This window comes from Gopherus flavomarginatus, chromosome 4, assembly GCF_025201925.1.
Source record: "Gopherus flavomarginatus isolate rGopFla2 chromosome 4, rGopFla2.mat.asm, whole genome shotgun sequence".
NCBI lineage: Eukaryota > Metazoa > Chordata > Testudines > Testudinidae > Gopherus > Gopherus flavomarginatus.
The window spans coordinates 29990778-30012141 of NC_066620.1; the positions used below are offsets into that span (position 1 = coordinate 29990778).

A 21364-nucleotide genomic window follows, 5' to 3' on the forward strand; every position below is an offset into this window, starting at 1 on the left:
GGCTGAGTAGACTCAGTCAGGGCGATAAGGTCCCGTGCCGAGGCGAAGGTCTCCGGAGTGGATGGGACCAATAACTCAACCCCAGATCTTATGGGGGAGCTTGGCGGTACCGGACTCGATGGACCCACCGGGCCTGGAGTCGACGGTGCCGGTAGTGCCGCGGCCGATGTCGATGCCGGGTGCTCCATTCGAGTCTGCCTGGCTGGAGTAGCAGACGTTGATGGTCTCGCTTCTGCACCCGGTGCCGGGGAAGTTCGGTGCCGGGGAGTCTTTCCGGTGCCGGTGCGATCCGGTGCCGGCGTCGAGATCACGGCCTGCGAAGCTGCTGAGTCAAGTGCCGCTTCCATTAGGAGAGTCCTGAGTCTCTGGTCTCTCTCCTTTTTTGTTCTGGGCTTAAAAGCCTTGCAAATGCGGCACTTGTCCGACCTGTGCGATTCCCCCAGGCACTTTAGACACGCGTCGTGAGGGTCGCTGGTTGGCATAGGCTTTTTACAGGCCGCACACTGCTTAAAGCCTGGCGAACCAGGCATGAGCCCGGTGCCGGGAAGGGCTACAGCCCAGACCGGCGAACAACTATATACAAATACTATTTACACTACAACTAATTAACTAACTATACTTAACGACTAACTAACAACTGTAGTAATAACGGTAGTAACAAGGAGAGCTAGGGACGTGGAGGACAGCAATGCCGCGCTCCACAGTTCCAACGACCGACACGGCGGTAAGAAGGAACTGAGGAGCGGGTGGGCCGGCAGGGGTATATATTGAGCGCCATGGCGGCGCCACTCCAGGGGCGACCTGCCGGCCCACTGGAGTTGCTAGGGTAAAAAGTTTCCGACGAACGTGCATGCACAGCGCGCACACCTAACTGGAATGGATGTGAGCAATCACTCGAAGAAGAACCTTCTTTCCACCAACTCTCAAAATTTCCCTTCGCTCCAAGGGTATTTGAGAGGCATCTGGGCCTGCGGATCGTTGGTGTGATGGTGGTGTAATGAACTACACTCGGTTGGGGTTCTTGGGGCAGTTGGCCTTTATATGTTCCAGTTCATTACACTTAAAGCATCGCCCAGCTGACTGGTCACTGGGCTGAGGTGGCTTACTGGAGACTGGTGAGGTGGGAGAATAGGGAGTCTGCGGCTTTCCTTGGGTTGTAGGTGGGGTCTTGGGTTGTCCTCGGTTGTAGGGTTTATTGTCGGTGTGCCCCCTGTGGTATTCGCTCCCCTTGACAGTAGCTTTTTTCTTTTCTGTTACTTCCACCCATTTGGCTCCAATCTCCCCCACCTCGGTTACAGTTTTGGGTTTCCCATCTAGGACGTACCTTTCTATTTCCTTAGGGACACCGTCTAAGAACTGCTCCATTTGTATTAGGAGGTGCAGCTCGCCCATATTGTTAACCTTGGTTCCCGATATCCAGGCCTCATAATTCTTTCCAATGTGGTAGGTGTGTCGGGGGAATGACACATCTGGTTTCAACCTTAGGGTTCTGAACCGCCGACGGGTATGCTCAAGTGTTATCCCCATTCTGAGTCTGGCCTTGGTTTGAAAAAGTTTATAATTGTTCATGTTTTCCTTAGGCATTTCAGCCGCCATCTCTGCTAAGGGTCCACTGAGCTGTGGCCTCAGTTCTATCATGTACTGGTCTTCAGGGATGCTGTATCCATGGCAAGTCCTTTCAAAATTTTCTAGGAAGGCCTCAGTGTCATCACCTGCCTTATAGGTGGGAAATTTCTTGGGATGTGGAACAATAACTGGCAAAGGGTTGCTAGGATCGGCTGTGTTTTTCTGCTTAGCCTGTTCTAATTCCAGGGTCTGCTGGTGGGCCTCCTTCTGGAGTTCTATCTGTCTTCTGTGGGCTGCCTCTGTCTTTTTCTCTCTCTTCCCTCTCTCTTTCTTTTATCTCCAGCTCTCTCCTGTGGGCAGCCTCTCTTTCTCTTTCTCTCAGTTCCATCTCTTTTGTTTCATTTCTAGTTTTTGTAGTTTCTTTTCCATGTCTCGCTTGTGGTTTGCGTCTTTGATTTGTGCCTCTGCATCCAGTCTTGCCCGTTCCTGTTTCAGTGTATCCTTGGTAGTCATGGTTCCTGCTTTCTTGTATTGGGGCGCCCTCTGGTGTTTACTGCTTGAAATGCTGCTGCTTTGTTGCCTTCTTAGGGTTGCTTAGCAACAGTGTCTTTCTTAACATTTTTGAACTAGCCTTTCTTGATAGAGTAAAAAAATAAAAAAAACCCCTTTGATTTGCAAACATGTTTTGCTGGTCTCTGTTGTTCACAGCTTAAGCCTGCTTTGTTTAACAAAAGACCCTCGTTAAACTTAATGTCTGCCTTCAGAGTACTCAGAATGAAGAGAGAGAAAAAAAAACCCTGCAGACTTGCTTTTTTAAAAACCCCTCTTCTCTTGCTTATAAACAGCTAGCAGAGAGAAAAGAAAAAAAAATCCTACTGGCTTTTGGATTCTATCTAACCCACACGCTGCTGCCACCACGTCATGGTATAACCCCCACTCTGAATCTTAGCGTCCAAAAGATGGGGTACCAGCATGAATCCCCCTAAGCTTAATTACCAGCTTAGATCTTGTAGTGCTGCCACCAACCAGGACTTGCAGTGCCTGGTACACTCTGGTCTCCCCAAAACCTTCTCAGAGGACCCCAAGACCCAGACCCCCTGGATCTTACACAAGGAAAGTAAACCCTTTCCCCCACCGTTGCCTCTCCCAGGCTTTCCCTCCCTGGGTTAGCCTGGAAGATCACTGTGATTCAAACTCCTTGAATTTTAAAACAGAGAGGAATGCACCTTTCCCCCTCCTCTTTTCTCCTCCCCAAGAGGTAATACAGATTCAAGCTCCGTGAATCTAAAACAGGGATTCCACCTTCCCCAACCCCACTCTTCTCTCTCCCTGTCTCCTACCAATTCCCTGGTGAGTACAGACTCAATTCCCTTGAGCCTCAACAAGGGGAAAAAATCAATTAGGTCTTAAAAAAAAACTTTTAATAAAAGAAAGAAAAAAAGTAAAATTTGTCACTGTAATTTAGATGGTAAATGTTACAGGGTCTTTCAGCTTATAGACACTAGAGAGGAGCCTTCCCCCTAGCACAAATACACATTAAAATCATTCCAGCAAAATACATATTTGCAAATAAAGAAAACAATCAAAAGACTAAACCGCCTTTGTACTTATACTCACTATTTGAACAGAAAATTAGAGCGCCTGTAGGTACGTTTGGTTACTCTCAGAACCCAGAGAGAACAACAGACAAACAACACAAAACAAAGACTTCCCTCCACCGAGATTTGAAAGTATCTTGTCTTCTGATTGGTCCTCTAGTCAGGTGGTCCAGATTCACTGCTTGTAACCCTTTACAGGTAAAAGAAACATTAACCCTTAACTATCTGTTTATGACAGACACACACCCTGCAACTTCTGCAACAAGGAAGTTGGTAGCACTGCTGCTGCATGACCAGAGTGAGGACAAAAAAGGACTAAAGAGACCTGGATCGCTTGTGCCTCAATCTAGGCTAGTCTAGAAAGGACAAGTCACTGCCCAAACTTTCATGAGGTGGGACAGTTTGGAAGAATGTATCAAAAGAGCATCTTGGCAAACAAAGATTTGGATGTCTTTTCTCATAGGTAAACCATATATTGGATCACCATTGCAACATGGATGGAAAAATGTGGATGATGGACCACCTCCTGTATTCTTCAGGGGCCCAATGGCATCTGAGATTCTTCAAGACCTTATTTGTGCCTGTACCAGTAGGATCACTGCATAATCAACTGTGTCTGTAGTCAGAACAATCCTCCTTGCACATAACTGGGTACATGCCAAGGCAATGAAAACTGGGCTACAGAATAACACAGCTACCCCCTGATATGTGATAACCCAGAAACTCTTGACAGACATCATAATAAAGAATAAGATGATAATGATGTCGACTAGAAATGTCACCGAAACTATTACATTTCAGTGATACTGATACAAATTTATTAGTAGATTTTGTTTTACTTTTTAGATTGTTCTTGCAATGCTTTGTCACAAACAAATTCAGTTTTTTGTCTTGAAATAATACATGTTGTTCAACTAACAAAAATGAATCAAAATATTTCAGTGGTCGTCATTTTAACATGTTGATGCCATTGTTTATCTGCATTTCTATGGTAACAGTACCATTTGTCAGCTCCACACCATACCTCATCATAGAGTAGACATAATTAACTTTTAAATGATTTATGATGTGCAAGTCAACTAAATTGCTTGTGTCTGCTACTCTCCTAAAAGAAACACACCAAGTGCACCAGGTGCTCACAACATTTACTCAGCAAATCAGAATGAACATGAACCTAATCAGTTTTACTCCTCTGACTCACTCAAATAGCTGCATGCAGAAACCCCCAACAATCTGCTAATTTCTGTTGGAAACATATGATGAGAATAGAGAAACAGGAATGACTTCTTCAGTTTATCAAGAGCCAGCTTCACTCTGTTGCTGCAGAAAGTGCTACAGGCAGCAGTAGAAGCACCAGCATGAAGGGAACAGAATGAGTGCAACAAACCAAATAGAACAACAATGTGGGAAGTACTGTAAAGAAAGGACTAGAAGAGAAGAATGGATAAGAAACAAAATATGAGGGGAACAAGAAGGAAAAAAAGTGAACTGGTTACAAACTGGTTAAATGAGATGAAGATTATCTGAATTCCTGATATCAATTCAATTAACAACCATAGTTAATCTGATTGGTAGCTTAAAAAGAAATGTAAGTATAAAATCTGCCTCACAAAATTTTGGAATCCTCTCCACTTCAGTACAAGTGTTGTTTTATTTTATATCATAATTTGAAGTCAATGGGACTAAGCTCAATTGTGAGGGTTTACAAGATCAGACCTTTGATTTGACAGCCAAGATGAATTTTGATTACACTACCGAATTTTGACCATGTGCAACATAACAAAAAGGTTTTTATAGCTATTTTTTAATTTAAATAAGCTTTCTATTTTATTTTTTATTTAAAAAATGAGCCGCAAAATTCCTGAAATCACCCAGTAAGTCCCAGTCTACACACTGTTTCTCAGTGTGGACACAGACACAGAACACTCATCAGGGTAGGAAGTATTATTATATATTGCGGGGGGGTGGGGGGGGGAGACACAAAACTGACTGCCTGTTGCCAAAGCTTTTAAATTAGAGAATTATGAAAACTTATTCTCTTGGTAAATGAAAGTTTCTTTTCATGCACTGAGTAAATATATGGTTTATGGTAGATGGCTGCGGCAATTCATGTCAGGCACCTAGTAACAGTGTCCAATGCACAACATCTAAGACTGTCAACAACATATCGAATTTTTAAATGCTTCTTGTTAAAAGTTTGGCACTGGCAGATCTGAATCAGTGCCATAGCACTTATACAAAGGTTGGAAAATTGCCACACCAGTGACAAGAAATTAAAGAGCCCATGATTGCTGAAACACAAAGAATGGCCTGAGAACAAGACATCTGACAAAGAAAGCACTGTAGAATCTTATGCAGCCAGCACTCAAGAGCAGAAATTTGGAAAAACTCAAAAGGAACAGAGTACATATAGGGTAGGAATTCAGTACTGGAACATACTATCTCTGGATTTTTAAAACGTAAATGTGTCAGAAAGGGTGAAAAAATATATCAAAGAATGACAGAAGTTGAAGACGAAGGGTACATAGAAAATTTATTTTAGGTTTTGTTTGTGTTTGTGCTTAGACATGCTTAGTAGTTACATATAAAAAGTGTTACCATAAAGAGATTTTGTCCAGTGATGTTACCCAGTTACCAGCACAAAAAACCCCAAAGAGAATACTGTTAGCCAAAAAGGGCCCGTAAGATGTGGGAAGTGCTCTTTCAAAGGATTTTATGATTAAGAATATTACAATACTAAAACTGGGACATTATGATTCATCGGTCTCAGTTTGACCTATTTCTAACTCCCATTTAGAGAGGATAGTTATATATGTCTTACTGCATTATAAGCAAACAACAGAGACAGAACTGGTGCACTTTTTTTTTTCAATGTAAGAAATCAAAACAGTGCATCATCATGAACATCTTTATAAAACCTCTATACCTTGCAGCAACACCATGAGCACATTAAATAGATAAGAAAACTGCTATGGATTATCTGTTTTTTATATATTTATTTTCAGATAAATACTCAGCAGCCTAAATAAAACGTAGGTAAGGAGCCATTTTATCATTTTTAAAGGCTTGAAGAGCAGTCCCTATGTGACATCCAATGATACTCTCTGCTCATGATATCACACACCCATCATTAAACAGCATTCCATCATTGAAGTATGAAACTGCCTTTCAGAAAAAATGGCATGTCCACTTTCTGTTCCAAATTATACAGGTTAGTACACTTCTATTTATATTAAATATTAAAATTGAATAATATAATTAGTGACGTAGCCCTCGTGTTTAGTTTCATAATACATTAAATTCACCTTATTCTCCCTCCACAATTTCAGTCAATGTACTGCACATATTTATATACATAACTGCGTGAGAGAAGTGGTTGGAGGAAAAGGACAGTTACCTCTTCCGTAACTGGCATTCTTCGAGATGTGTTGCTCAGGTGTATTCCACAGTAGGTGTGCGTGCTCGCCACGTGCACAAGTGCCGAAAGTTTTTCTCTTAGCAGTACCTGTAGTGGGGGAGCACCGCTGCGACCCCTAAAGTGGCGCCTCTATATCGCGCTATAAGGGGAGCTGCTCACTCCCCCCACCTTCAGTTCCTTATTGCCAGACAACTCCGAGATGTGTTGCTCAGCTACATCCCGCATCCCGCCCTCCTTCCCCTCTATCGAAGAACCCCAGTTATGGAACAGGTAACTGCCCTTTCTTCTTAGAATGATTGCTCATGTGTATTCCACAGTAGGTGACTGCAAGCTATATCTGGTGGAGGTGGGTAGGAGTTTAAGGGTTTCCAGGATGGAGTACCACACTACCAAACCTGGAGTCATTGCGTGTTTGGGAGATGATCGCATAGTGCGATGAAAAGATGTGGACAGAGGACCACGTGGCAGCTCTACAAATGTCCTGAATAGGGATGTGAGCTACGTAGGTGGCTGATGAGGGCTGAGCTCTCGTAGAATGTGCCTTCATGATAGGCGCCGGGACAATCCCTGCCAGGTTGTAACGTGTGTATACACGAGGTGTTCCAGCAGGAAAGTCGCTGGGTAGAAACTGGTTACCCTGTCATGCGGTTCGGCTGATGCAGAGAAAAGTTGCAGGAATTTCCGGAATGGCTTGGTTCGGTTTAGGTAAAAGGCCAGCATCCTACGCACATCCAGCATGCGTAGGCGTCGTTCTTCATTGGAGAAATGGAGTTTGGGACAGAGTATTGGAAGGAAAATGTCCTGATCCATATGAAAACTTGAGACCACCTTCGGCAGAAAAGCAGAATGTGGGCAAAGCTGGACCTTACCCCTGTGGAAGACTCTATACAGGGGTTCCAAGGTTAGGGCTCTAAGCTCTGGGACATGGCAGGCTGAGGTGATCGCCATCAGGAACACTACCTTCCATGCTAGGTGGGACCAGGAACACGTGGCCAAGGGTTCAAAAAGGGGATCCATGAGGCGGGAAAGCACTAGGTTCAGGTCCCATAGGGAGACTGGGGGCCTGGTGTAAGGGAATGCCCGATCCAGTCCTTTCAGAAACCGGGATGTCATGTGATGGGAAAATACTGAGTGACCATGCACTGGAGGGTGGAAAGCCGAAATGGCCGCTAAGTGTACCCTGACCGAGGTGGGAGCTAGCCTCCGAGTCCTAAGGGACAGGAGGAAACCGAGTATGAGTTGAAGCGATGCGGATGATGGGGAAGTACCCCCTTCTCTCACCCACCTAGAGAACCTAGACCATTTGGCCAGGTAGGCTGTTGTGTGGACGGCTTTCTGCTTTCCAGCAGAACTTGCCTGACATCCTCCGAATACCTCCCTTCCTCCTCGTCTAACCATGGAGCAGCCACGCTATCAAATGAAGTGTGGACAGGTTGGGATGCAGGAGGCATCCCCCGTCCTGGGAGAGGAGATGGGGCCGCTAGGAGCTGCAGGAGGGTTCTGTACCAGTATTGTTGGGCCCAATCCGGGGCTATGAGGATAACCCTCGACTTGTCTGCCTTCACTTTCTGTAAGACCTTGCCTATCAGGGGAAATGGCGGAAAGGCATAGAATAAGTGGCCCGATCACCGAATCAGGAATGCATCAGAGATTGCCCCCCTGCCCTGGAGCAGAACTGGAGGCAGAGAATTATGGGCGGTAGCAAAGAGATCTACCTGGGGAGCTCCCCACTCAGAAGAATTGTCGAGTGACCTCCCAGTGGAGTGACCACTCATGTTGGTGGGAGAAAACCCTGCTAGGTGATTGCCTCGTGTACTGCGAGTGCCGGGTAGGTGAAAAGCCCTCAGAGAGATATCATGGGCTATGCAGAATTCCTATAGGTCCAGGGCTTCCTGGCACAAAGCCGAAAAGCGCGTGTCCCCTTGCCTGTTGATGTAATACACTGCGGCTGTATTGTCTGTGAGGACTCTGATCATCTTTCCCCGTAGGTGCGGGCTGAAAGCTATGAACGCCAGGTGTACCGCCCTGAGTTCCCTGACGTTTATGTGCAGAGACAATTCCGAGGTCGACCTTCTGCCCTGGCTTTTGAAGCTCCCTGTATGGGCTTCCCAACTCAGGTTCGAGGCATCCAACACCAGATCTAGCGAGGGAGGAGTCTCTCGGAGGGGAATCCCTTGTAACATGTTGTTTGGGAGGGACCATCACTGCAGGTCGGCCACTATGTTGGGAGGTAATGTGACCACCGTGTCCAGGTTGTCCTTGGCCTGGGAATATTGGGAGGCCAGCCAGAGTTGGAGGGGCCTCATTCTGAGCCTGGCATGGGTAGGGCGGGACCACTACCAATTTACGGTCCTGGTAGCGGTCCCGCCCTACCTGGAAGTGGAGGAAGCGCTTATGACCCTCGAAAATATGGATGTGGAAATATGCATCCTGGAGGTCCAGGGCTGCGAACCAATCCCTCGGGTCTAGGGATGGAATAATACAGGTCAGGGAAAGTATATGGAATTTGTAATGGACCATAAATTGGTTGAGGTTCCACAGGTCAAGGATGGACCTGAGCTTGCTTTTTGCCTTCGGAATCAGGAAATACCAGGAGTAAAACCCTCTGCCCTGGAATTCCTGAGGTACCTTCTCCATTGCGCCCAGCGTGAGGAGGCGCGTCACCTCCTGGTCTAAAAGGAAGGTGTGGTCTGGGTCCCCGGGGACGGGGATGAGGAGGGGAGCAAAGTGAACTGCAACATGTAGCCCTTGGAAATGGTGCTGAGGACCCACTGGTCCGACATTACATGGGACCATTGCACTCTGAAGGCAGATAAATGGTTGCAGAACACAACTTTATTAACTGGGGGGCTTCCCTGGGAACAGGCCTGGTGGCCTCCCGCAAAGAGTCAAAAGAGCCTCTTCCCTGCCTCTTGCCCTTTGAGGGGCCAGATCACAGGGCCGAGCGGGACTGGCACTAGGACCTGCATCTCTGCTCCCTCGGCCTCTTAGGTAGGGGCTCATATCTGCCTCTAGCTGGAGGGGCAGAGGTCTGTGGCCTGGGTTTGTCCTTTGCTGGGGGGACATATAGGCCCAGAGTTTGCAGGGTGGTGCGGGAGTCTTTCATCCCATGCAGACGGATGTCTGTTTGATCCGCAAACAGGGCCTTTCCGTCAAAGGGCAGGTCCTGCATGAGGGACTGGAATTCCGCAGACAGCCCGGACAGTGAGAGCCACGACGCCCTGCACATGGAAATGGTTGAGGCCATTGAACGGGCCACTGTATCTGCTGCGTCCAAAGCCGCTTGAAGAACCGCTTTCGCCGCTGCCGCTCCTTTGTCGACCAAAGCTTTCAAGTCCCTCTTGTCCCTTTCCTGGAGAAGAGGTTCAAACTTTGGCAGTGACCCCCATAAGTTAAAATCATACTGGCTCAGCAGGACTTGGTGATTTGCCACCCTAAGCTGTAAGCTTGCCAATGAATAAACCTTCCTGCCAAAGTTATCCAGTCTCCTGGTGTCTTTATCCTTGGTGGGTGGGCGCGGGTTGACCATGCCTCTCTCGGTGGTTTAGAGACTCCACCACCAGAAAGCTGGGTGCCGGATGAGAGTACAAGTATTGGTGCCCCTTTGTTGGCAAGAAATACCTTCTCTCCGCCTTTTTAGAAATAGGTGTCAAGGAGGCCGGGGTTCGCCAAAGCGAAGTCAATATGTTGGCCACCCCCTGGTGGAGAGGTAAGGCCACATGGCCCAGTGCTGAGGAGGATAACACGTTGAACAGGGAGTCCAACGGCTCCTCCATCTCCTCAGCCTGAAGCTGATGATTCAAGGCCACTCGATTAAGGAGCTCTTGGTGAGCCTTAAAAATCTTCCTGTAGGGCAGGTGGTGGCGCCACTATGGATTCCTCTGGTGCCCATGAGGGGATCGGTTCTGCCCCCAGGGCGTCGGGCGGTTCCAGTGGTTCTACCCCTAAGTATGAGTCCGGGTGTGGTGCCACTGGTTCGGTATCAGCTGACTTTTCCTGGTGCCAAGGTGGGGTCTTAGAGTGTACCTGTGATGCCCCAGCCACTGAATGGGGTCTCGCTGGTGCAGGTAATTGGGGCCATTGACACCACTGCCCTTGCCAAGGCGCCGCTTGCCACTGATCCACTTGGGGAACGAGCCAAGCTGCTTGATCATGGGGGACGGCATGGCCCAGGGGTGGGTGTCCAGGTGCCGAAGTCGCTGAGGAACGCACAGTGCCGTACGAGTGTGGGGAGCATTCATGGCCGTGTCGGTGCCGACCTTGAGATTTAGACCTCGATGATGAAGACATTTTCCCGTTGGAGGTGCTGCTTCTAGATTCCCCCCGGCGACCATAGTTACGACGCCTGGTGCTGATGATGGTCGAGGGGCATTCCGAGCACGACGGATCACGGAGCGAACACTCGAATCTGAAAAAGCGGCAATGAGTTCTGTGGCACCTTATAGACTAACTAACATATTGGAGCATGAGTTTTCGTGGGTGAATACCCAGGTCGTCGGATGAATGTAGTGGAAATTTCCAGAGGCAGGATCTGAGCGTTGGTGCCGATGGCGTCGAGACCTGCTCCTATAGCTTCGGTGGGAAGAGGAGCGTTGACGCCTCTTGTCTCGGTGCCTGCGACCTCTATGGCAAATCAGCCCTCTCAGGCAAATCAGCTAACGGAGTGGAAGTCTGGTGCGGGCTCCGGGATGGCCCCTCGGAACAGGTAGGTATCTTGTCCTTGGAGCAGGGGGCTATGCCGGACTGGAGAGGGTTGAGGAGCTCCCAGCGGTGGCTTCCCTCAGGATTGGGGGCCCGTCTCAGGTGGCGCACCTGGCACAGAAGGGCGAAGATGTCACGCGCTGCCTGTGTTGCTTCCGGCGTTGACAGCATTCTCACCACAGGAGGCATGCACGGACGGGACTGGACTACTCCGCTCAGCATGAGTCAGAGGTCTGGTAACCGAGGGAGATCGTGGGCTGCCCAACTCGGGTCTGGCCTCACCCCTGTCCCTCTCTCGGCGCCGCTGAGTCTCCCCTTGCTTCTTGATGGGGGAGCGGTGCCGACTGGTGGATGGAGCCTCACTCCGCACCGATGATGCGGTGCCCGGAGCCGAGTCGGGTAGGCGTTCCAGTGCCAGGGCCAATGCCAACTCCATTAGCAGGGCCCGGAGTTGGATATCTCTTTCACACTTCGTTTGAGGCTTCAACGATCTGCAGATTTTACAACGCTCACTTACGTGAGTCTCACTCAGACAGCGAAGACACAGAGTGTGGGTCGCTCCTGGGCATAGAACTGTGAAAGGAGTCGCACAACTTGAAGCTTGGGGCACAGGGCATGTCCCGAGCCAGGCAACTAACTAGAGAAGCAATCTACAAAGAAGAGTTGTACTCCTAAGGCTAGAAGCGCTACAGCAGAGCTGGAGCACAAAGTTCTGACTACCTTCACTGGTGGCAAGAAAGAACTGAGGGTGGGGGGACTGCGCAGCTCCCCTTATAGGGCGATATAGAGGAGCCACTCTAAGGGTCACAGCTGTGCTCCCTCACTAGGGGTACTGCTAAGGGAAAAACTTCCGGCATTAGTGCATGTGGCAAGCACACACACCTACTGTGGAATACACATGAGCAATCACTCGAAAAAGAACTGCTGGTTTTGGCAACTGGGTGAAGTTGAGACTTTTGGCACTCAAGCATGCATGGGTTATGCTTTGGGAATGTTGCACTCCAACAGGATATTTCTGCTAATATGATCAGCAATAAAACAATTAACAGTGTAGACGTGTATAATGTCATCTCTGTATTTCAGAGATAATAACCCATTGGGATTATTCAGGATAGTTTACATTCCAGTTAGTGTTTCAAGGTCTGTGCAAAATCAAGACAAAACCATTGCATCAGTTTTCATTCAGTTCGTATTTTTAAGGTTTTCTTTGCAATACCTATGTGTAAGAAGCTTTTTCTTCTAAAGGAAAGCTTCAATTCTGAAGCACAATTCTGTGATAATGGGTGGATTACACCACCAATTCCACAACAAAAGAGCCAGCATCCTGCATATTACTCAAGACCCTCTACTAAAAAAGGTTTGGTATATTCTGTTGTAGAGATGCACCATTAAATTCTTTTGTTTTCATGCTACATTTTACTACACTCCTAAATCTTTCAGGTACTTTCATAAGATACAGAATTAACATAAAAAAAACCTTATTTTATTTATTTAAGAGCCAATAGTGTAAGTGCGCACCTAAATATTTACAATATTTTGTTACAGCAGTGATTTTTCATTATTCTGAATCCTGAATCTAATCCATTTGTGTTGCCAACCTACTGTGAAGTGGTCCTTCGCTATGCTTTGTTCTGATTTTTCACTTTTTAGCTACATTTGTTTTTAAAACTAAGGTAAACAATTTTGTACTATGAGGAGAGTTGGGGGAAGGAACATCAGAGATTTTAAAAATAATTGGTCACAAATAAAAAACATTTCTTCAAAACTATTGTGCAGTGATATTTGAGAGCTACAGATGTACAGTAGTGTACAGTAACCTCTCTTCAAAACAAAAATGTACATTACCATGCCATGGTCAAACGTGAAAACACCAACATCACGTCCATGATGAATGTGATTCCGTCTGATAATGGGGTTTCCATGGTTTTTAACCCAAATTCCTGCTAATGCATTATTGGAGATCTCGTTGTCCTCATATATTCCCTGGCAAAAAGTAAGTAAAAATCAAAAATCAACAGTAATAAATAGTTCAACAAAAGTTAGGGGGGAAATCAGAAATAGAAAATACCTGTGCATGATCTGTAATATAAAGTCCAACATTTTCACAGTCGCTGATATTACAGTGTTTGATAGTGGGACAAGCTCCCTGGCCACTAACACATACTGCAGAGCCCACTGGAAGAAAAGTGTACAGTTATCAAAGATTCCAAGTGTAGTGTATTTATAGACAGTTTGGCCTTATTCTTACGAGAAAACATACAGTATGCAATGGCATGTAAAATGGATATTTTAAAAATGTAGCATTCATTTAATGCCTTTTATTAAAGCAATGAAAAGTACTTTGCCCAGATAGGAAACTATTACCATCCCCATTTTACAGATATGGAAGCTCAGACAGAGAGTTTAAGTCAAATGTCAAAAGTTACTCAAACAGCATGTCACTGGCAGAATGGGCAATATTTTGTATATTTATTTAAGTTAATAAAAGAATAGTTCATCCAACTTTTCACACCTTCACTGAACAATACGCACAAGAAAAACAAAAAGATACAACAAAGCTCTCTACACTCTCTCAAGGCTGCTAACTACTCCCCCACGTGAGTGTATTTACACCCTCAGTAATCTACCATCTTCAAGGGCCTGGAGTAATCAAATATTTTGTATCATGCCAAGATCATCAACAGAGTATTGCATTGTCTAAACAATGGGGAAGAAGAGCAGGTTCCAGAGTAAGGGGACCCTCTCCAGAGATACCCTTCCACTAATCTTCAGTAGGGCCAGGATCTCATCCATGATGTCTGGTAAGCAGACATCAATAATAACTGTTATGCACTCCCAACATGAAATATCATCATCCAAACAGACCAGGGCACTCTGTACCAGCTGTAGTTTCTAAATGATCTTCAGGCATAGCTTTACATAGAATGCATGGCAATAATTTCAATTTCAAAGTGACTAAAGTATAGATAAACTACAGCAAGGTCTGCATCGAAAAGGACAAGTTCTAGCCAAATATAATGAGAGGGAAAAATGTTCATGACTAAGTTTTGTGCTGCAAATGGACGAAAAAAATTCTGTTCACTGCAATTATCCTATTTCAGTAACAGTGTTTAGAATTAATTTAACAGTGAAGGGGACACTAACCTGTACAGGTACTTCGAATGATACAATGATCTATTATTGGGCTGCAGTTCACGGTAATCTCTAAGCAGTGGTGTGCATTGTGGTGTTGAGCAGATTTGTCATCAGGATTGAACTAAAAGAATAAAATTTAATGTTTTGATATTTTTTAATAAAGCATAATTTTGGAAATTATTGGAAGTTCTACTAAGGTTGCTTACCCTGATTGTCATATACCCAACGTATGCATCTTCAGACCCCTCCATAAAAACGAAGGTGGAATCCCTAGTGTTTTCTATTATGACTTTATCTGCTACTTTTCCAGGTGCTGTAAACAAGAAGTTATTTTAAAAGCTTACTCTTTTCCTATGAAAACTGAAAACAAACACGATGCAATTTCAAGTTCTACAAGTGAAAAAAAAGATGCGGATTCTCAGGCACATTTACATTAGGAGCACTATACCATCTAGGAATATTAGTATACTATACTTGAAAAGTGCTCCTAATGTGGACACAGCAATACCAGCAAAGCTGTGCTTTGCACTGGCATAGTGAAACCACTCCCCATTAGAAAAACAAGCTATTCTAGTAACAATGCAGTTTTGCCAGTATAGTTGTTTACCACCTTCTGCCAATACAGCTGCCTCAGTCATAGGTGCAAAGAGGATCCATGACCTAGCTACACCAGCAGAAATCTGCTACACCAGCAGAAATCTGTAGGATAGACGTGGCCTTAGTTTAGATGCAGTTATACTGGCATAAAAGTGCCTTTGCTAGTATAGCTTATGTTGTTCAGGGAAGCACTTTTTTACTGGTGTAAAAGCCACACCTAATACTAGTATTAAATATATACCAGCAAACCTTTTCTAGTGCAGACTTGGCCAGGTGTTCTGACTTCCAATTCCCTAACTACTAGGAAATTGTTCCCCATTAAAACAAACCAGAAATAGATAATTCAATATAGTGCGTAGAAAAACAGAACTGATTACAAAATACCATTTAAGTTTTCTAATAAAAATTAGAGAGACTGTAACATATTTGGGCTCAAACTTGTACTATTGTAAAACAGTTAAAACCTGGTGCTGTATATGGTCTGGATTCTAAATCTTTCTATTAAGATTAAATACATAAATTCAGTACACCATCACATAGCTGATCCTTGCTAATTCATGCATGTTCTTTACAACTTTCACAACATCAAAAAAGTGGTATCTCCTCATTTCTCACCACTTACATACAGAGTGCTGTAGGAAAGTCTATTTTTTATACTTAATGTACTAAAAGTTTATTACAGTTTAAAACTGAACTACAGTTCAGAATAAATAAGTGTTAAGCTTTTCAAAATAAGTGTTAAAAGAATGTTTTAAAATTGGTAATCTACAAGATGCAGTAACTCGAAATCTGATGAATAGCAAGGTTCTTCAGCAATCTTTATACTGAGACTAGACCAGGGGAAGGCAACCTATGGCACGGGTGCCAAGGGCGGCACGCAAGCTGATTTTCAGCGGCACTCACACTGCCCAGGTCCTGGCCACCAGTCAGGGGAGGTCTGCATTTTAATTTAATTTTCAAAAGAAGCTTCTTAAACATTTTAAAAACCTTATTTACTTTACATATAACAATAGTTTAGTTACATATTATAGACTTAGAGAAAGAGACCTTCTAAAAATGTTAAAATGCATTCCTGGCACACGAAACCTTAAATTAGAGTGAATAAATGAAGACTCGGAACAGCACTTCTGAAAGGTTGCAGAACTCTAGTCTAGACAAAAAAAGTGTTTGCATGCTATTGCTGAAGAGCCAGCAGAGGGAGCACAAGTTTTAAAAAAATATTCTTAAAGCTGTGTTGACTTCAGTGATATTGGTGCTCAAGAAACAGTAGTAAACAAAAAAGCCAATTTTATGTCACCACAAACTGGAACTGAAATAACTAAACCAGTTATAATTCATTCACACTTTTAGTTCTTTTGGTACAAGTCTGTATGGAACACTCTTATTCAGAAATAAGGGCTCGCCTACACCATTTTTATACTGCTATAACTATATCAGTTTAGAAACTTTTATGAGACTAAACCATACTGATAAGCACCTTTATAGCAGTAAAACTACATTCACTCCAGAAGGTTGTACCACTAACTATATCAATCCAATATACTTATAGCAGTACAAAAATATGTTTAGACTAACCCTAAGAATATCCACCCAGATTTGCATCAAAACAACTAACCTGAGGGAATATTGCAAAGAAAGAAATGAAGGACTTTGGTATTCTTTGTAGTTCTACAATACAATGGCATTGCTAAGTAAATAGGAGAGAGCTACTTCTTAATCTTTTCCCCGAATCATGCCCATACAGCTGTGCTTGGTACATCAGCAGGAGAAGGAATCCTCCCGCTGTCCATGGAGAGGCAAGGACCACTACCCTTGAACCACTATTACAGTAGCCGTACTTCAGCGGCAGTAGTTCCTGTTGCTGTGCTACTCTAAATAGAGTTGGTGAAGCAGATCAGGAACAGTCAACATGGATTCACCAAGGGCAAGTCATGCCTGACCAACCTGATTGCCTTCTATGATGAGATAACTGGCTCTGTGGATACGGGGGAAGTGGTGGATGTCAGATATCTTGACTTTAGCAAGCATTTGATATGGTCTCCCACAGTATTCTTGCCAGCAAGTTAAAGAAGTATGGATTGGATGAATGGACTATAAGGTGGACAGAAAGCTAGCTAGATTGTTGGGCTCAATCAATGGCTTTGATCAACAGCTCAATGTGTAGTTGGCAGCCAGTATCAAGCAGAGTGCCCCAGGGGTCAGTCCTGGGGCCAGTTTTGTTCAACATCTTTATTAATGATCTGGATAATGGGATGAATTGCACCTTCAGCAAGTTCGCAGATGACACTAAGATGAGGGGAGAGGTAGATATGCTGGAGGGTAGGGACAGGGTCCAGAGTGAACTAGACAAATTGGAGGACTGGGCCAAAAGAAATCTGATGAAGTTCAACAAGGACAAGTGCAGAGTCCTGCACTTAGGACGGAAAAACCTCATGCACCGCTTCAGGTCAGGGACTGACTGGCTAAGCAGCAGTTCTCCAGAAAAGGACCTGGGGATTACAGTGGACGAGAAGCTGGATATGAGTCAGCAGTGTGCCCCTGTTACCAAGAAGGCCAACGGCATTCTGGCTGCATTAGTAGGACCATTGCCAACAGATTGAGGAAAGTGATTATTGCTCTCTATTCGGCACCGGTGAGGCCACACCTGTAGTATTGGGTCCAGGTTTGGTCCCCCCACTACAGAAGGATGTAGACAAATTGGACAGAGTCCAGTGGAGGGCAACAAAAATGATTAGGGGGCTGGGGCACATGACTTTTGAGGAGAGGCTGAGGGAACTGGGGTTATTTAGTCTGCAGAAAAGAAGACGAGGGGGGATTTGATAGCAGACTTCAATTACTTGAAGGGGGGCTCCAAAGAGGGAGCTAGGCTGTTCTCAGTGGTGGCAGATGACAGAACAAGAAGCAATGGTCTCAAGTTGCAGTGGGGGAGGTCTAGGTTGGATATTAGGAAACCCTATTTCACTAGGAGGGTGGTGAAGCACTGGAATGGGTTACCTAGGGAGTTGGTAGACTCTCCATATTTAAAGGTTTTTAAGGCCTGGCTTGACAAAGCCCTGGCTGGGATGATTTAGTTGGGGTTGGTCCTGAGGTCTTTTCCAACCCTAATTTTCTATGATCTATCTATCTGATCTGTTTCCCTCCTTTAAGGTTGTCAAGGTGTCACCCCTACTCTGAATTTTAGGGTACAATTGTGGGGACCTGCATGAGATAACCCCTAAGCTTATTTATCAGCTTAGATCTAGTAACTGCCACCTTGGGGACATGCTCCATGATTTTTCTAGGGACCGAGGTGAGGCTGACCAGTCTGTAGTTCCCCGGACTCTCCTTCTTCCCTTTTTCAAATATGGAAACTATATTTGCCTTTTTCCAATCATCCAAGATTCCCCCAATCTCCAAGAGTTTTCAAAGATAATGGCCAATAATGGCTAATGGCTCTGCAATCACATCAGCCAACTCCCTCAGGGGCATCCGGCCAAATGGACTTGTGCATGTCCAACTTTTCTAAATAGTCCTTAACTTGTTCTTTCACTGAGAGATGCGCACCTCCTCCCCATACTGTGCAGCCCAATGCAAGAGTCTTGGAAGCTGACCTTGTCCATGAAGAACAAGGCAAAATAAGCATTGAGGAGAGGCTGAGGAACCTGGGCTTATTTAGTCTGCAGAGGAGAAGAGTGAGGGGGGATTTGATAGTAGCCTTCAACTACCTGAAGTGGGGATCCAAAGAGGATGGAGCTCAGCAGTTCTCAGTAGTGGCAGATGACAGAACAAGGAGCAATGGTCCCAAGTTGCAGTGGGGGTGGTCTAGGTTGGATATTAGGAAAAACTATTTCACTAGGAGGGTGGTGAAGCACTGGAATGGGTTACCTAGGGAAGTGGTGGAATCTCCATCCTTAGAAGTTTTTAAGGCCTAGCAGGGAGTTGGATTAGATGACCTCCTGAGGTCTCTTCCAACCCTAATCTTCTATGATTCTATGACTTCTGCTTTTTCCACATCATCTGTCACTAAGTTGTCTCCTCAATTCAGCTGCCTTTCCCTGACCACCTTCTTGTTGCTAACATACTTGTAGCAACCCTTTTTGTTACCCTTCACATCCATTGCTAGCTGCAACTCCAATTGTGCTTTGGCTTTTCTGATTAGATCCCTGCATGCTCAAGCAGTATTTTTGTACTCTTTAGTCATCAGTTCAAGTTTCAACTTCTTGTAAGTTTGCTTTTTGTGTTTAAGTTCACCAAAGATTTCACTGTTAAGCCAAGCTGGTCTGCTTCCATATTTGCAATTCTTTCTGCACAAAGGGATGATTTGTTCCTGCGCCCTCAATAAGGCTTCTTTAAAATACAGCCAGCTTTCCTGGACTCCTTGCCTCCCCCTTCCCATATTAGCCTCCCAGGGGATCCTGCCCATCAGTTCCCTGTGGAAGTCAGAGTCTGCTTTTCTGACCAGAGTCCGTATTCTGCTGCTCTCCTTTCTTCCTTTTGTCAGGATCCTGAACTCTACCACCTCATGGCCCAGGTTGCCACCCACTTCTACTTCCCCTACCAATTCCTCCCTGTTTGTGAGCAGCAGGTCAAGAGGAGCATGGTCCCTAGTTGGTTCCTCCAGCACGTGCACCAGGGAGTTGTCCCCAACACTCTCCAAAAAACTTCCTGGATTGTCTGTGCGCTGCTGTATTGCTCTCCCAGAAGATGTCAAGGTGATTGAAGTCCCCCATGAGAACCAGGGCCTGTGATCTGGAAACTTCTGTCTGAAGAAAGCCTCGTCTACCTCATCCTCCTGGTCTGATGCTCTATAGCAGAAGCCCATCAAGATGCCACCCATGTTGCTCTTGCCTCTAAACTTAACCCAAAGACTCTCAACAGACTTTTCTCCAGTTTCATATCGGAGCTCTGAGCAATCATACTGCTCTCTTATATACAGTGCAACTCCTCCACCTTTTCTCTCCCACCTGTCCTTCCTCAACAGTTTATACCCATACATGACAGTACTCCAGTCATGTGAGTTACTCCAGCAAGTCTCTGTTATTCCAATCACATCATAGTTCCTTGACTGTGCCATGACTTCCAATTCTTCCTGCTTGTTTCCCAGGCTTCTTGTGTTTGAGTACAGGTACCTTCTCTAGGATGAATCTATGGTCTGGCAGAAGAGATGACTCTAGGAGGGCCCTAATGTGTTGCACAAATTGTTTGGGCTTCTTCCATTATGGTCAACAGCTGATCGCAAAAAAACTGACGGCGTCTGCTCTACAGACACAGTGAAGCTCTGCATATAAACAGGTCCCATGAAAGAGGACTGAGCATCTCAGCTGCAGTGTAGAGCAGGCAATATTTCAAAAGTAATTTTTTTTAAGTCTCTCGTTTCTTCTCCATTATAAAGAAAACCAGATACAGCAATAACTAACAAACAGAGAAAGCACCTCTGTCAGAACCATCAGCTGCTTTCTGAAGTGAGGCAAGAAGAAAACTGCACAGTCTACTTGCAGAAAGTAGAAAAAGACAGTGTGCCAAGAGTGTAAATTGCTTCATTCTGATCTCTGGCTTCTTGTCTGGTTGAAAGAGAACAGGACATACCCCAGTTGTCTCTATTAGTGACACACACTCTTGCCACAGAAGATACATATGACGACTGGATACAGAAAAATCTTTATACATGTTACTTTATATTCTAAGATTTTTGTAACACAGCTATTAAGAGAAAAGAAAGGTTACACATTGAGATAAAGATTTCAAATTAAATACCTGCACCAATCATAGTGATTGGAGATTCGATATATATCCATTCATCAGTATATATACCAGAATGAACAAAGATAAGTCCATCAAAATGAGCTTCCTGAACCCCACCGAGGGCATCCTCAATGGTGTCATAGTACTAAAAAACAAAATACAAACATGAGTTTAGCAAAAAAAATAATGGATGAGAAAGATATATAAATATTCATATAAAGTGATTCAGAAACATACCAACATGTTTTCTCTTCCTTTATATCTTGCAGGGTTACTGTAGAAGTGTTCAGCAAAGCCTGGCTTTACATGTGCTCCTTTGTACTGAAACAGAGAAAATATTTCAAGATAAACCTATAACTAAGCAAGCTTGTTGTATACGTGTATATATACACACATGTATATATAAACATTTTAGAAAGTAAATCAGCAAAAGGGTATAGCTGTAATAGTTTGATAGGTTCTGTAACATAATTTATATTTTGAAAATGTGTTCATTATACATCTGGACTCCATGAGTTGGAATTTCCACCAAGTATTTTTAAAATGTTAATTAGGACCAAGGAAGAAGTTGTAATGTTAATACTGATATCAACCATTAAGCAAGCAATAAAAGATTCAGAATTTTTAA

The 21364-nt window shown here is 44.6% G+C and overlaps 1 protein-coding gene across 9 annotated transcripts in view; it reads right to left on the reverse strand.

Moving 5' to 3' along the window:
* Positions 1-21364, reverse strand: part of FBXO11 (F-box protein 11) — a 192200-nt gene that overhangs the window by 50328 nt on the left and 120508 nt on the right. For all 9 annotated transcript variants that reach the window (XM_050951809.1, XM_050951808.1, XM_050951804.1 and 6 more), the window contains 6 exons: positions 20974-21057; positions 20749-20881; positions 14625-14731; positions 14428-14539; positions 13352-13458; positions 13129-13266 (listed from right to left, as the gene is read on the reverse strand). In XM_050951809.1, coding sequence (XP_050807766.1) covers positions 13129-13266; positions 13352-13458; positions 14428-14539; positions 14625-14731; positions 20749-20881; positions 20974-21057 — 681 coding nt within the window. The remainder of the gene's footprint in view (positions 1-13128; positions 13267-13351; positions 13459-14427; positions 14540-14624; positions 14732-20748; positions 20882-20973; positions 21058-21364) is intronic.